We start from the raw sequence: 13069 nt of genomic DNA, 5'->3' as shown, positions 1-13069 counted from the left end.
CAGGCATCTGTCTCCACAGAATTCTTTGTCAATGTCTGTAACTGCATGAAAACAATATTGCTTTTATTTATAGACTGACTCCCACATGCTTTGATTTTCAAAAGCGTTCTAGCTTCTTTGAAACTGATATAATTCAGGAACATAAACAACTTTCCTAATGTGGTGGAGGATATTCTCATGGAACTGCAGACTCTTATAGTTTGTCAGAACGTGAAATATATGGTAATGAGGTCATTCTGCAAAAGTTACATAGTAAACGAGATTATGATTGATAATTTAAAAAGAAAACTTATGAGTGGAATCAACAAAACGCAAAAAGTTCATTCACTTGTTGTATTCAACTTATATTGGAATGCAGATATATCAATAGATTTTTTAGTGTTCTTATTAATGTGTTTAACACCAGTGTAGACTCGGTGTTTGACGGCTGTAATAAACAAACAGTAGAATGAGGAAAGATAATAACTCACCATATAGTGTAGACATTTAGAAGTGAGTCCTTCCTGGAGTGATCTCTTTGGTTTCATTGGTGGAAGTGTGTGTCCCTTCTGCCACCAGCTTTCATTTGGTGACAGGATAGTCACATTCTGTCACTGTAGTAGGAGCATTGCCCTGGTTTGACAATTAAACCAGACTGCAGTTCTCCATAGCTCTGTCATAAGACATTCCTTTAGGAATTTCTAACGTTCAAATATGCTGGTTATTTATCAGTAAAGACCTACATCTGTACTTCACAAACCATTGTGGAGTGCATGCAGAGGCTACTTTTCTTTGTAACACTTATTAGGACTTCTTCCTGTTCCATTCACACATGCAGTGTGGGAAGAAAGACTGTTTAAATGCTACTGCGTGTGCTGTACTTAGCCATTTTGTGCAACATCACTAAGAAAAGTGTGCCCTGCATGTTTTTTCTCCACCTAATTAGCCATGATAACAAGCTCAGTTCCACAGTTTTGCATTTGAAATGAATGCCATAAGCAATGAAAAATCTGCCAGTGAAGAGAAGAGTTCTATGTTAAAACTGTGCACAGGCGATCATTCACAATTTTTGGTCTGGCTTCTATGGCATTTCCCAAAAACAAATTTTCTGATAAATATTGTGTTTCGTGGCCTCCTTTTCAATCCAAATATAATATTAACAAGTGGAATGAGAGACGAATTTTCTAAGATTTAAGAAAGGTGCACTGATGTTTATTACATACTGCCGCCACAAGTAGCTCAGAGAATGATCAGTTTTTATGAAATTAATTGTGGGTGACAACCTTTTTTTAAAGTAGCCTCAGTTATAATTTTCATTTTCATCTGGCCTTTCTTTATAAGTTATGTAATTGTACCAGAGAAGGAAAGCTGCCACTCACCATATAGCGGAGATTCTGAGTCGCGATAGGCACAATAAAAAGATTCACACAATTAAAGCTTTGTCAGCAGTAGATACACACACACACACACACACACGCACACGCACACGCACACGCACACACGGGCACATGCGCACACACACATCTGCAGTCTCAGAGAGCTGAGACCAGACTGCGAACAGCAGCACCAGAGCATGATGGGAGTGGCGACTTGGTGAGGGTAAGGAGGAGGCTGGGGCAGGGAAGGGGAGGGATAGTATGGTGGGAGTGGTGGACAGTCAAGTGTTGCAGTTTAGACGGAGGGCAGGAGAGAAGGTGCGGAGGGGTGTGGGGGTAAGTAGCGGAAAGGAGAGAAATAAAAGAAATTAAGACGGGGTGTGGTGGTGAAATGACGCTGTGTAGTGCTGAAATGGGAACAAGGAGGGGGCTGGATGGGTGAGGACAGTGACTAATGAAGGTTGAGGCCAGGAGGGTTATGGGAACGTAGGATGTATTGCAGGGAAAGTTACCACTTGCGTGCAATTCAGAAAAGCTGGTGTTGGTGGGAAGGACCCCCCTCCGCACCTTCTCTCCTGCTCTCCGTCCAAACTGCAACACTTACCCCCACCCAGTCACCACTCCCATCATGCACTGGTGCTGCTGTCCACAGTCTGGTCTCAGCTCTCTGAGACTGCAGATGTGTGTGCAAGTTGCGTGTGTGTGTGTGTGTGTGTGTGTGTGTGTGTGTGTGTGTGTGTGTGTGTGTGTGTGTGTGTCTACTGCTGACAAAGGCCTTAATGTGCGAAAGCTTTAATTGTATGAATCTTTTTATTGTGCCTATCGCGACTTGGCATCTCCACCATATGGTGAGTGGCAACTTTCCTTCTCTGGTATTGTTACATTCCATCCTGGATTTTCCATTGTTTAAGTTATGTAATTTGTAGACGTTGTCTTGAAATGTGGATTCATTGGAAGTAATGGCTGAAAATAGTGAACTGTAATTTAAGTGTGCAGGCACATTTCATGTGATGCCATTTAAGAGCAGTAAGAATGACCAAACATAAATTTCATTCATTGATTGTGTACAGGAAAGCAAAAGTACTAACACTCTTCTGTAGTTTACAGTTACTGGTTTGGTCTCTCTCTCTCTCTCTCTCTCTCTCTCTCTCTCTCTCTCCCCCTCCATCCCCCCTCCCCATCCATCCCCCTCCCCATCCATCCCCCTCCCCTCCATTCCCCCTCCATCCCCCCTCCATCCCCCATCCCCCTCCATCCCCCTCCCCCTCCATCCCCCCTCCCCCTCCATCCCCCCTCCCCCTCCATCCCCCCTCCATCCCCCCTCCATCCCCCTCCCCCTCCATCCCCCTCCCCCTCCATCCCCCTCCCCCTCCATCCCCCTCCCCCCTCCATCCCCCCTCCCCCTCTCTCCCCTATAGCATGCACATACATATAAAATCACCCATGTTACACAAAATGTCTTGTTGCTCTGCACCCACTAAAATCTATACCTGAGGCCTTCGTTGAGCATGGAAGTGAATCTGCAGATGCCTGTGAAGGAGGAACTGGACCGCGCAGTCCCACCGCACGAGCTGTTGGATGTATCAGTGGTGAAATCCAAAGCAGAGCTGGCAGCACGCGGTGGCCTCGCAGGGCGACAGTTGCCCTCGGGCAAGAAGGCTCTCAGCTCGAGTGGCTCGGTGAGTTAGGTGAAACACCAGTACACAGTAAGACGCTGTTATTTACAGCCAAAATTGACCTTGAGAATGTTGAGCAAATTGAGCTTACAATGGTGAGTGTCACTATATACCTGAATTATGGAAGCAATTCCATTAATTTGTTGGTAGCAAACTAAAATTTATGACCAGTTTCTCCACTAGCAAGCAAGAAATGGGTTAACCAGTACTGTTCTATGCAGGAAGAGGCATTCTGTAACAGCCTTTTACTGTGTCACTATACTGTCTATAAAGGCAACTTTTATTTGCAAATTTGTGATTGATGCAACATGAGCATTCAGACTTGCAGTATTGATCACCACTTCTCATAGAATCAAAGATATAAGTACATAACAATCATTAGAGTGGAGGTGATGGGAAGTAAAACAATGGAATTTACGGTCATTAACTACAATAAGAGCCGTTTTCTGCTGCAGCTCGGTAAATCTCTTAGGTAATCACTATTGCTATTAAGGGCGTGTTGAGCAGAAAATTAAAAACAGTCTGTCACTTAAACAACTCATTTCAAGAGCATTAATAATAATAATATCTTTGCATTTTTTCAGATTGTGATATGACATGATCCACGTTCTTAAGTAAAATGAGAGAATGTTTAGTATTAGGAATGAATTCTCTGTGTATGTTTTGCAGGAACTTAATCATTAAAACATCTAGTACATTATATCTTCATGCCAAATGCTGGTTGTCCCTTCATTAGTTTGTACATAAGTTTCATCTGATCTATAAGTGCTTCTGTGTTTTCTGTCTCATCTTACTATACTTCTCACTGAATTTGTGGTTTTGTGTGGCCAGTGCCTTACAGATTTATACATAGTTTTTCTAGTTTGTCTGAAAGTTTGTGATATTGTTCTTACTAGAATAACTGTGGTTGTTTTTAAAGTAGATTACTGATAATTTGTGTCCACATTACCCGGAGTCGCAACAACATTCTTCACTCACCCTTTATTATGCTGACCAGCACAGCTCTGAATCTACTATGGTAATTCAGTTAGCTTTGATGTGTTGCTCAAGCATTAGTTTGAATCAGAAGGGCACCCATGGCAGTTGGAAATTGGCCTTTATATCCAAAATTCAGCATCGTTTTTCTCTTTAGTGAACCTGTGGCATAGTATTTCATATAATTAAAGGCACATGAAAAGGCCCGTGGAATCTTTGGAATACTTCTGATGAAATTAAACAATCAGTGCATTGTGTTCCAAAAGTCCCAGGCTTTGCAGAGAACTTTTTCTAGCGACACCAGCAGTACTGATTTAGTAAATTATTGAGGCACTTCCGGACAAGTGTACTTCAAACAGAGTTGTTATTAACTGATATGAAAATATTTTAAAGCAATTTATTTACCAATAAAGAATTGCAAGATTCTCATTATGCACCCAAAGCTTAATACTGAGTGTGGGACTGACTTTGTGTTCTTTCACTCTGTCAACAGTTTTGTACCTGTGGAAAATATTTAACCAAATCTTGGGGACCTTTCCTTACAGAATCGTAGCTGTCAAAGTCACCAAAAGCAGATGGTGGCATAGCTGTTATGTTAAGCTCATGTTTTACTTTAGATGAGAGTCTGGGTTAACAAGAATGTAACTCAGCTACAAATGTTTACACAGATTGGAGTTTTGACTCAGTTAAGGTTGGGTAACCCAGTTGAAGGGTAATTATAAAATGGAGTACCAGAAAGATCCTCCAAAGATACAATTTTTATTGCATGCAAGATATGTTGTAAGGTTGTTCAGTGTTAAAATAAAATGGCAAATTGTTAAGAATGCTGCTATGAAAGGAAGCTTTATTTGTTGTCCATCTGTATGCAGCATGTACACTAGAGTGTAAAATTTTAGTTGTTATTTATTATTTTTCCTTTGTATTGTAATACTAAGAAGGCATGAGGCATTACAAGCAAATTTTATACTTCCTGCCATTTTGCTGTGTTGCATGTGCTATTGTGTTGTAAGTACTTGTTGAAGCCTTTCAATTTACTTGGTCTAAGGTCTTTATGTTTAGTGTGACACAGATTTGTGTCTTGCACATAGTGAATATTTCTCTAAAAAGCTGATGTTTGTTTGTTATTTCACTCCCTTACCATGTGCAGTTGTAACAAACTTTGCCTTCTAATTTGCTGAATAAAAACTAGAAAGTTAGTACTGGAAAAAGAGGAAAGATTTCACACATATATTCCTTTAATACTGTTTATTAATTTGGAAATTTTGCAGAAAGGCAGTATTACAATTGGAAAAGGTGTAAATCATTTCCATTTACATTTGCATGTTCCTACTTTATCAGTGCTAAAGATGCAGTTGCTTGTATTATGTATCCATGCCTATCCCTAAACGTGTGTGTGTGTGTGTGTGTCAATGAAAAGAGTCAGTCCAAAAGTATTGCTATGCTTCTGTGTTGATGTATGAAGTCCAGTCAAATACTGAGTTGTACCTTACCACAATCTTTGTTAGTTTCATTGTCTAGAAATGCAGCAGCAGCAGCAGAGTCAGGGCTGTGCATGAATTGTCATATGACAGAGATTTGTACAAAAGAAAAATAATCATTGAATCTGTAAGTGAAGAACACATTGATCAACACATCTGTGCAAATTAACATATTAGGTCCCAGAACTACAGCATACTGTTTAAGTCTGACAAGAAATAAGGTGATGAATGAAGGAACTGATCTTTATAGATGATGATGATGATGATGATGATGATGATGATGTAAGTACTCACTATTGATGATCCTGCAGTTCTGTGTGATTTATTAAATCAATACTGTGCCAATTGAGATGGTAGCAGTTGCATTTATATGTTTCAGCTGCCTGTAGTTTTTCCAATTTTGTGGGAATTTTTTGAGTAAACCTGACTCTTCAAGTTGCCCCACAGATAAAAATAAAAGGGGAAAGAGCAGGCAGTGTTGGTGGCCCAGATATCTTCCTGCCCTTACTGTCTGTCACGTCCTCACTGAACACTTCCATAATTATCAAGTTTCCCAAAAATATACGAGGGGTATTCAATAAGTAATTGTACACTTTTTTTTCTGAAAGCACCATACTATTCCCCTCTTTCAGTTAAAAACCCTGTTTTTCAACATAATCTCTGTCCAGTGCAGTGGCCTTTTGCCATCTTACTGGGAGGGCCTATATTCCCACATGGTACCTCTCTACTGGTCAGCATTGGAGCCAATGTCTTGCTGCATCAATAACATCCTCATCATCCACATACTGTTTCTTGTGGAGCAGTGAGGTATTTGATTGTGATCCGCCAATAACCTCGAATGAGTGTGTCCATGTTCTATTCTCTTCTAGAGGAGCGTAACTTATTGAAGTGAGACATACCATTTACAATAACAACTGTTTGTTAAAAAAACTAAGTTAAATACTACCCAATGAAATTTGAGAACCACAGTGTATTAAGGAGCAGGCAAGATTAAGTGTGATTTAGTCCCACAAAGCTAGTAACTCGTTGGCAGTCTCCTGATGGGCAGCAAGTGCTGTGATGACACTGTTGTATGAGGCCGAGAGTTCATAGGCCATCTACTGGTAACGACACAGTCCCAAAAGATGATGAGCTCATGGGCAGTCACAACAGATACCGCGAAGCGGTTCTCTCTGAGCGGCTGGTAGAGGTGAAGCATCAAGATGTGGCTCAGGGTGAGGGCAGCATGGCACCTTGGCGGGCAGAGAAGTGGCAGCAACAGTGGAGACTTGAGGCAGATGTTGGTTGCTCGGAGCTCGAGATGTAACTGTCTGTCTCTGGGTGAAGTGCCAACTTAAGTGCACAACTGCGGAAGGATACATGTGTGGTATCACATGAGCATGTGGCTGTGCAGATGTAAATTAGTGCCCACGATTGCAGCATTACACGCTGCCACCTAAATGCCAACATAGTGGTGAGACTGGTGCCCCTAGACACTGTGACAACTGCTGATGGCATGACTGTACACAGCACCGTGCCTCTTCTGTTAATAAATAACCTCCTAGGTAAGGTAGTGCCAGACCTGGTCTGCGAAACATACACGTAAAAGTGGTGGCTGAAATATGCTGGGGTAGCCCTACATCCTCAACAGTATGCATATTCCAACACTGCAGAAGTCACTGCTTTGTGTGGCTGGCTGGCACGCAGGACATCGGACAGGTATGTGCGACCTTTCGATAATGACACATGCCTCTCCTTAAGATTCACCGTGGTTTTGTTCACTGCTATGTCTCCATAGACATTCTACAAGCACTTATGAATATCTGCTATTGTCTGGTTTTCCACAAAAAGAAACTCTGTGACAGCTTTCTGCTTGGAACATGCCTCTGTTATGGATACCATTTTGAGGGCTATGTATGGTGCAGCCACCTGTTGGAACTTCATGACAGTATAGGAGCTGAAGTGGAAATAAAGCACAATGTCCAAAAACAGATAGTGCATTTTTTGAAGTGAAATTGGCCAAGAAAAAGATATGTTGCATTACTTACTGAAAGCCCTGTGTATGTGCTGTTGCTTCATCTAGACGAAAATATTCATACCATCTCAGTTTGTAATGATCTGCTTGCTGTTTTTGAAAAATGTTGATAATGTTTATTGGCTCAGTTTTAGTTTCGCTAAAATTTGTCAAACTTGATCAGTCAAGATCAGCTGGAGTAATATGAGGCTGAGGGTTGAATTATAGTAAATGTCAGCAGGAATGAAATGTGCCTGAAGAACAAGGCTAAAATTAAAGTCAGGTCATAGAAGAAGTGTGTGTATGCTTGCATGACAAGTCTGAACTACATACCAGCAGTGTTATCACAAAATTTAACAAGATTATCCTACTAAATCTGCCACATAGTCTGAGTATAGAAACTTCAGAAATCTCAAGTTGAAAACAGACTTAACCAAAACCTTCTCATTAAAAACATTGCACTACATCCTTTGTCAATCACTTATATGTAAAGAAAGGGAGGCATTATTTTTGGAGTGACCCTTGTACATACTGACAGTTACCTCAAGACATACCTACAGTTTCATTCTTTGTTAGATTTACTTTGGTGAGATACAAAACTGTTAAAACCCATAAAGCAAATGGCACAATGGATTAGAAACTGTTTCTTATTTTAGGCACTTGAGTTTGTTAGCTCTCTAAATATGCATGTTGGCACATGAATAAAAACAAAATTTTTCATTATTGAATGGAAAATAATGCTGTATCATTTTCAGTGAACTTTTATACAAAAGAGAATGTGCGCTTTTGTTTTAGAAAGTGTTTCTGCCTTTCTACCGTAATCTCCCTAATGATAATCCCATCTCTCCCTTTACGCAGCATGTTGAAAAGATTGGTCTTGTACATCATATTAGAATACACTTGACTTGATTGTTCCTGAAAGCTTATGAGCCTGTGACTTGGCATCTCTTGAATGGTGACATCTTTGAAAATAATGAAGAACAGCAAACAGCATCTCATCCATAGCAATATTCTCAAATGTGTTCTAATTTCATCTCAGTAAACATACATTTTGTCTCTTACCTGCCTTTTTTTCTTTGTATTCTTATCCTTGACAAGTTGTCCTTTCTCTTTGTGTGTTTGACTGTCTACATCTAGTAATTAAGAGTTAATAGATTATGAATCAGTGTATAATGATTATTATTTTCTACCTATTGATTTAAGGCATGGTTCATTCCTTCATTTTGTTGAGATTTCATACTAGTGTAGTTTGGACTTATATTACAGAAGCTTGTGGATGAGTTCACTCGGGTTTGTAAATCTATTGTTGAAGGTTTCTTACTATTGTATTTTTATCCTTTAACACAAACAAATATTTCACTTGGTTGCTTTAAAAATAATAACATTACATCATTGTAATAAGAAGATACAATTAACAGTTAACCAGTATTTTTTATTTCTGGAGTAAATGATAGGTTGAAGTGTCTCGAAAGCTATTGCTTAATTTAACTCTCATTGACTGAATTGCAGGATTATGGGTTGGATGATAGTTGTGACAACTCAGATGAAGATGATCAGACAGGAAGGCCTTTGTATATAGAGTATGTGGGTCAGCAACAAGAGCAACAGCAGCAGCAGCAGCAGCAGCAAAATGGGATAGATAACCATTTGGCTCAGCAGCAACACCACGTCCATCAGCAGCAGCAGCTCATTCAGCAGCAGCAGCAGCAGCAGCAGCAGCAGCAGCAACAACAACAACAACAACAACAACAACCTCAGCTGATGGCAACTCGTCCAAGCACCCTTTCCTCTCCGGGGCAAATATATGGAACAAATCATGTCATGCCAGCTACATCACATGTTCACTCACTGGTCTCTCAGTTCTCCTCCGTGCAACAGCAACAACAGCAACAAACACAACAGCAGCAGGTCAGTCAGTTGTTTATTTGATTAGAATACTAATTCACCTAAGCACTTAATTGTAGTTATTAATGAAAGACGTTTGATATTGTAAGGAATGATCTTACAGAACCTGGAAGCTGTTCAATGATACGAAAGTTCATACAGCTTTTGGAATATTTGGATTTTTGTTTTTTCACTTTCTGGTTGTGTTACAAGTAATAAACGACAGAACATAGGATTATGCGAGATTGAATTACTGAGTGGCAGGCAAAAAACGTGAAAAACTGACATGACATGGTTCATCTTCATATGACAGTGTGTACATCTTTGTGTTTAAACATCCTGCTATGAAGAAGAAAGAGGTTGACTGCATAAATGAGCATTCATCTTCTCTTAAGAGTCAATTTACCCTGCAATTTTATTTGTAGCTGTAGGTGGTGCTCTGCTGTGGATTGACCTTTGTTGCAAAGTGTTTGTTGAAAAATGAAGCTACCATAGAAAAGGCTGTTCCATGCAGCCCATAGTTTGTGTGGATTACATTAAGGTTTTTCTACAACTTGGTATTATTGTGGGTAACAGAATTTTTACAGCTTGTTGTTGTATTAATTATGTTTACTTCAGCTATCAAGAGGAGAATTTCTCTTCTGTAAGTAAAAGGTGAAAGAGAAGTGTGAGGCTGAGGACTTGTTGGCAAACAAATATGTTCTGTTTATCTTCATTTGGATTCAAATGTTGAGTTCATAGATGGTAAAGGACAGGTTCTCTACAATTGTACCCTTTCATGGTGGAACTTCCCCATAGTTACCTTACCTGTACAATTTGTTTGCATTGCCTAGTGTTTGCATTATATTATTGAGGAACAAATTGGACAGATATTTGAGAAGCATCATCTGTCATCATGTGTGCAGAATTCTACAGTCATCCATTGTAAAAGCATTCGAATACTTGAAGTCAGAATTGGTGGCTAGTGTCAATCTTCAAAAGCACAAACTCCTAAACTGTGAATAGGCACAGTTAAAAGTGAAAAATTGTTCATAACTGTAGGGACTGTTAGCTCCTTCCCTGGGGGAAGCATCAGAGGGAGTGAGTGTGGGGCCAAAGATAGCATATTGGCAAGCACTATGTTGCTTCAATCCAGAGACAGTTGGAAGACGGAAGAAGGTAAAAAGGATTAAGAGGAAAAGAAATTGCACTATTTATTCCATGCCTGTTATTCTATCTTTACCTCTTACCCTGTCTTCCTGCCATCTCTGTACTGAAGCTGGCACAGTGTTCCATCTTTGACCTCCTCCATTTTCTGATATAATTTTGTCCTCCTTTGTCCCTGCTTGCCCTCAACAAGGTGATCCCGCATCAGTATGGTGTCTGACTGACTGACATGCCACTCTTTTCAAAACTTCCCCACCCTCTCGCTCCTATCCTATGTAAAAATAACTAACAGTTCCTAAGGCTCACATTCTTCTACTTTTATTTGCATCCATGTACGAGGGCAGTTCAATAAGTAATGCAACACATTTTTTTTCTCCGCCAATTTTGGTTGAAAAAACCGGAAATTTCTTGTGGAATATTTTCAAACATTCCCGCTTCGTCTCGTATAGTTTCATTGACTTCCGACAGGTGGCAGCGCTGTACGGAGCTGTTAAAATGGCGTCTGTAACGGATGTGCGTTGCAAACAATGGGCAGTGATCGAGTTTCTTTTGGCGGAAAACCAGGGCATCTCAGATATTCATAGGCACTTGCAGAATGTCTACGGTGATCTGGCAGTGGACAAAAGCATGGTGAGTCATTGGGCAAAGCGTGTGTCGTCATCGCCGCAAGGACAAGCAAGACTGTCTGATCTCCCGCGTGCGGGCCGGCCGTTCACAGCTGTGACTCCTGCAATGGCGGAGCGTGCAAACACACTCGTTCGAGATGATCGACGGATCACCATCAAACAACTCAGTGCTCAACTTGACATCTCTGTTGGTAGTGCTGTCACAATTGTTCACCAGTTGGGATATTCAAAGGTTTGTTCCCGCTGGGTACTTCATTGTCTAACCTAACACCATAAAGAGCAAAGGAGAACCATCTGTGCGGAATTGCTTGCTCGTCATGTGGCCGAGGGTGACAATTTCTTGTCAAAGATTGTTACAGGCGATTGAACATGGGTTCATCACTTCGAACCTGAAACAAAACGGCAATCAATGGAGTGGCGCCACACCCACTCCCCTACCAAGAAAAAGTTTAAAGCCATACCCTCAGCCGGTAAAGTCATGGTTACAGTCTTCTGGGACGCTGAAGGGGTTATTCTGTTCAATGTCCTTCCCCATGGTCATACGATCAACTCTGAAGTGTATTGTGCTACTCTTCAGAAATTGAAGAAATGACTTCAGCGTGTTCGTAGGCACAAAAATCTGAACGAACTTCTCCTTCTTCATGACAATGCAAGACCTCACACAAGTCTTCGCACCCGAAAGGAGCTCACAAAACTTTAGTGGACTGTTCTTCCTCATGCACCCTACAGCCCCGATCTCGCACCATCGGATTTCCATATGTTTGGCCCAATGAAGGACGCAATCCGTGGGAGGCACTACGCGGATGATGAAGAAGTTATTGATGCAGTACGACGTTGGCTCCGACATCGACCAGTGGAATTGTACCGTGCAGGCATACAGGCCCTCATTTCAAGGTGGCGTAAGGCCGTAGCACTGAATGGAGATTACGTTGAAAAATAGTGTTGTGTAGCTAAAAGATTGGGGAATAACCTGGTGTATTTCAATGCTGAATAAAACAACCCCTGTTTCAGAAAAAAAATGTGTTGCATTACTTATTGAACTGCCCTCGTATATTATTCTTGTCAGCAACTTGAATGCGTGAGCTGTTGATCTGAGTGTGTGATAGTTCTCATGCCTAGCCAGGGCAAATACATTGAAGACCAGTGGAAAAATGCACCTGTCGGAGCACAAAAAAATGCATATATGTTTCTCTTTATTTAAAAGACTCGGGCTGAAAAGGGGGTGGCGGTACCAGCTGCCTCATTCTACCTCCCTCAGCACCTTTAAAAATTCTCCTGAAAATTTTTGCATGCAAACACATTCACCCTTTTTTTTTTTTTTAATGCATCTTAATGCAAACTCCCACAAGTTACCCTAGCTGTAACACACTCACACCCACTAGTCCCATCGCTGTAAGTCACTCTTACTCATCCACTCCCAGTTGCCCTTTATCACTCACTCACTCACTCATTCATCCCAACTCATTGTTATTATCTCTCTCTCTCTCTCTCTCTCTCTCTCTCTCTCTCTCGTTGTCATTGTCGTGTACTCTTGTATCTCTCACCATGTCTCCTTCACTCTTTGTGTACAACAACAAATGGTTCAAATGGCTGTGAGCACTATGGGACTTAACATCTATGGTCATCAGTCCCCTAGAACTTAGAACTACTTAAACCTAACTAACCTAAGGACAGCACACAACACCCAGTCATCACGAGGCAGAGAAAATCCCTGACCCCACTGGGAATCGAATTCGGGAACCGTACAACAACAACAACACACTATCTTCCAGTATGTATTACTTTTCTGTCTCTTTCCCACTGCCAATGCCTACCTCTCTCTCAGCATAAAAAAGCACCAGTATGTTTGCATGCCAAATATCTTGTAAAATTTTTTGGAGGTGCTGAGGGAGGTAGAATGAGGCAGCTGGTACCCCACTTTTCAATCAGAATCTTG

The 13069-nt window shown here is 40.9% G+C and overlaps 1 protein-coding gene across 1 annotated transcript in view; it reads left to right on the top strand.

Annotated features, from left to right (window-relative positions):
- Window positions 1–13069, top strand: part of LOC126474300 (uncharacterized) — a 175845-nt gene that overhangs the window by 119642 nt on the left and 43134 nt on the right. The window contains exons 22-23 of the mRNA XM_050101766.1: window positions 2882–3034; window positions 8987–9385. Of these exons, the coding sequence (XP_049957723.1) occupies window positions 2882–3034; window positions 8987–9385 (552 nt within the window). The remainder of the gene's footprint in view (window positions 1–2881; window positions 3035–8986; window positions 9386–13069) is intronic.

The sequence above is a fragment of the Schistocerca serialis genome, chromosome 4, assembly GCF_023864345.2.
Source record: "Schistocerca serialis cubense isolate TAMUIC-IGC-003099 chromosome 4, iqSchSeri2.2, whole genome shotgun sequence".
NCBI lineage: Eukaryota > Metazoa > Arthropoda > Insecta > Orthoptera > Acrididae > Schistocerca > Schistocerca serialis.
Note: the sequence above shows the minus strand (reverse complement) of the source record. Positions and strands in the feature narration are given on the sequence as shown.